This window comes from Lissotriton vulgaris, chromosome 1_1 (assembly GCF_964263255.1).
Source record: "Lissotriton vulgaris chromosome 1_1, aLisVul1.2, whole genome shotgun sequence".
Classification (NCBI taxonomy): Eukaryota; Metazoa; Chordata; class Amphibia; order Caudata; family Salamandridae; genus Lissotriton; species Lissotriton vulgaris.
The window spans coordinates 1,717,987,975-1,717,991,295 of record NC_141685.1 but is presented as its reverse complement, the minus strand read 5'-3'; the positions used below and the strand labels follow the sequence as shown (position 1 = coordinate 1,717,991,295).

General features: G+C 39.7%; 1 protein-coding gene and 1 long non-coding RNA gene across 2 annotated transcripts; one reads left to right on the top strand and one right to left on the bottom strand.

The window, feature by feature from the left end:
• Positions 1-265: 265 nt before the first annotated feature.
• LOC147751106 (uncharacterized) lies at positions 266-2,239 on the top strand. The gene is made up of 2 exons (XM_086918969.1): positions 266-809; positions 1,148-2,239. Exons 1-2 carry the CDS (start codon positions 353-355, stop codon positions 2,035-2,037), a joined length of 1,347 nt encoding a protein of 448 aa, XP_086775095.1. The 5' UTR covers positions 266-352; the 3' UTR covers positions 2,038-2,239.
• LOC147751105 (uncharacterized) lies at positions 961-2,920 on the bottom strand. The gene is made up of 3 exons (XR_015295536.1): positions 2,708-2,920; positions 2,234-2,619; positions 961-1,497 (listed from the first exon to the last, which is right to left on the bottom strand). It is a non-coding gene; the product is annotated as an uncharacterized LOC147751105 (long non-coding RNA).
• Positions 2,921-3,321: the final 401 nt, after the last annotated feature.

The window sequence follows — 3,321 nt, the reverse complement described above, 5'->3', positions numbered from 1 at the left end:
GCCCCCACATGCATCATTGTGTCATTTTGCGAATTCTTATTTGCGAAAAATAAGGAATCGCAAATAAGAATTCGCAAAATGGGATGCATCAATTAATTCGCATTTTTTTAGCGATTCGGTAAAAATCGCAATTTTTACCGAATCGCAAGGAAAATGCGATTCCTTATGTGCGAAATCGCATTGTGCGACTTCGCAAATAAGGAAAAGACGCACATGATGAATACTCAAGTGATTGCAGTGTGGCTGCCTCTGAAACTAATGACAGACACCTGTGGGCTACTTCGAACTTGAATTTGGCAGTTTGGGGAGTGTGTGGAAGCTGCTGGACAGGTTACTGATTTCTCTTGAGATTATGGAGGCAAGCAATGTGGTTTTGGAGCCCCAGCAGCAGCAGCAGCAGCAACAGCAGCAGCAGCCCAGGAAAAGGAAAGTCAAATTTAGTGACAAAGAACTTGAGGTTCTAATTGAAGAAGTCACAGCTAAGCATGACCAACTTTTTGGAAAAAGTTCACTGAAAATACCTGAGGCAACGAAAAGAAAAATTTGGCTAACAATACAGGCAAAGGTCAATGCTGTAGGTGTCGCCCACAGAGACATCAGTAATCTCCAGAAGAGATGGTACGATTTGCGCAGCAGAGCAAAGGAGAAGATTGCGACACGCATCAAATCTGGAAGGAAAACTGGTGGGGGTACACCAAAAGACATACCAACTACCCCTTGGGATGAACTAGTAGAGGGGACTTTACCTACTGAAGCAGTTGTTGGAGTGTATGACATTGACACCTCAGAGCAGCCTGGAACAAGTCAAGGTAATTTTTTTTAAAAACAGGATAATGTCATTGAGTGCATGACTTGTGATTAGATCTGTAAAGTTACAAATGTCAAAAGTACATGTTTTGCCAAAGTGCATAATAAATATTGTAAATTTAAGATGAAAGAATGGCATCATGGGACATGTAGTTTTCCTCACAAATATTCTTTTATTGCTGTCCAGACAACAGGATCACTGTTAGCAATAGGTACATTCACTTCCACGATAATTTGTCATCCATGCCTCAATATAGCAGTGTCATATGTTAATCTGTGAAAGAAAAACAGGCATTGGGAATATTTTTCTAACAGGTTACTCCCACTGTCTCATTTTTAGATGCTGATTTGGATGCAGAATTTATTCAATTTGCAGAGTCTTTCACACAAGACTTATTAAATGAGGCAGAAAATAACTTTGACCCACCACCTTCACCCACTGTGGAACCACAAAATCAAAGACGCAGACTGCGTCGACTGGTAGACACTGAATCTGAGGCAGAGGAAAATGTGGACACTGCAGTTCAAAATACAACACTGAATGCAGAGCCTGCACAAAGGGTCCCAGGCAGGCGTCAAAGACTGCGACAATTCTTCCGGCGTCGCAGAGCTCCTTCACAAACTCATGAATCAATGGATGACTTTGTAAATGGCAGTGTCCTTGAGAGGAAGTTATTAAAAGTACAGCGCCTGCAAGGCAAGGACATAAGGGTTATCAAGGGGAAAATCACCAATATAGCCAAAGACATGCACAATATTAGTTCTGCACTTGTCAACATGGTCAATGTCTCTTCAGACAAAATGGAACGAATGACCTCTGCAATAGAGACACTAAGTCAAGCAATGCATGGTGACCAGGGTGCAGTTTTGCAAAGAGCAGTTGTGAGTACGCAGTCAAGCACAAGAGCCATGCACAGAATGTGCAGTAATACTTCTAAATTGATTGAAACAACAATTGGCTTCCAAAAGGAAATGATGAAATGTTATGGTGAGCTGGCATGTGGCATGAAATCAATGCAAGGCCCCATTTCAGACCACCATCAAGGCCCAAGTACAATCTATCAACCAGTGTCTGCATTCCCTGCATCTTCTTCAGACAATGCAAATGTAAATATCAAACCACCTTCAGAAAGAAGAAGTGTCAGAAATGTAGCCAAAGACACCTGCAAAAACAAAAATTCAAACCCTGTGAAGGTTAAGGCATTGGGGTTAAGAGCAAGGAAAAAGTGATTCATATGTGAATATTTTGTGAACCTTTATTTTAACAGTTAATGGTTGACAATATTAATACATTTGAAGATTTTATTCAAATGAAATTTTTGTTTCAAAATACCACATACGTTGGAATGGAAGCACACATTCACTTTCATTTGAAAAACAATAAATACCTAAGTTACAGCACATGCATGTTTGTCCTGTCTCATACCTTTATTTAAAAGTAATGCTGAGTTATCTCTGCTCTTCTTCTCCTTCCCTCTGCAGCATCAGGACCATTGATTCTAGGTTGGGGTTGGTTTGGTTGATTGTGGTTATTTGGGATGTTGTCTTCAAATTCCAATCCAAGCCCTCTTTTCATGGCAACATTGTGCAGCATGGCACAAGTGGCAACAATTTTACAGCAAACATCAGGCCGATACTGCAATGCACCTCCAGTTTTATGAAGTATTCTGAATCTGGATTTCATTATTCCAAATGTCCTCTCTATCACATTTCTGGTAGACATATGAGCTTGGTTATAATTTTGCTCTTTGCGGGTTGTTGGATTCAGATAAGGAGTCAAGATAAATGTTCTCACACCATAAGCACTGTCACCTATGGAAACATTATCAACATTTCAGTGGTTTGAAAACCTGTCAAAACATTTCTCTGTACAGTTTTAAAAAAAAAAATGATCACTTACCCAGTAAATATCCATCTCCAAAATGTCCAGCTTCCAACTTTGTAAATATGGCACTCTGTTTAAATATGTAGGAGTCATGAGCACTTCCAGGGAAACTAGCAACTAGGTCTGTGATTATGGTTTTTGAATTACAAATGGCTTGAATGTTCAATGAATGATACAATTTTCTATTCCTAAAAATGTACTCATTGTGAGAAGGTGGGCATATGGGAATATGAGTACCATCTATGCAGCCTATTACATGAGGAAAATGAGCCATATTATAGAAGTCCAACTTTGTCTGTAAAAGTTCCTGCTGAGTACTTGGAAAAACTATGTAATGCCTGATCCTCAACAACATAGCATTTAAAAAATTTCTGAAAAACCTTGAAAGGGAACTCTGTGACACCCCCCCAGCAATGGCAATCACACCTTGAAATGAACCAGAAGCCAGAAGATGTAGGCAACAAAGTACTTGGACATGAGTAGGAATGGCTTGTGTTCTTAGGGTGGGCCTCTGTAGTATAGGATCCAAATCATCAATTAATTCCAGTATGGAATCAACATTTAACCTGTACTTGTCATAAATTTCTGCCTCAGTCTGACCAAATAAATTAATGCGCACCCTAAATATC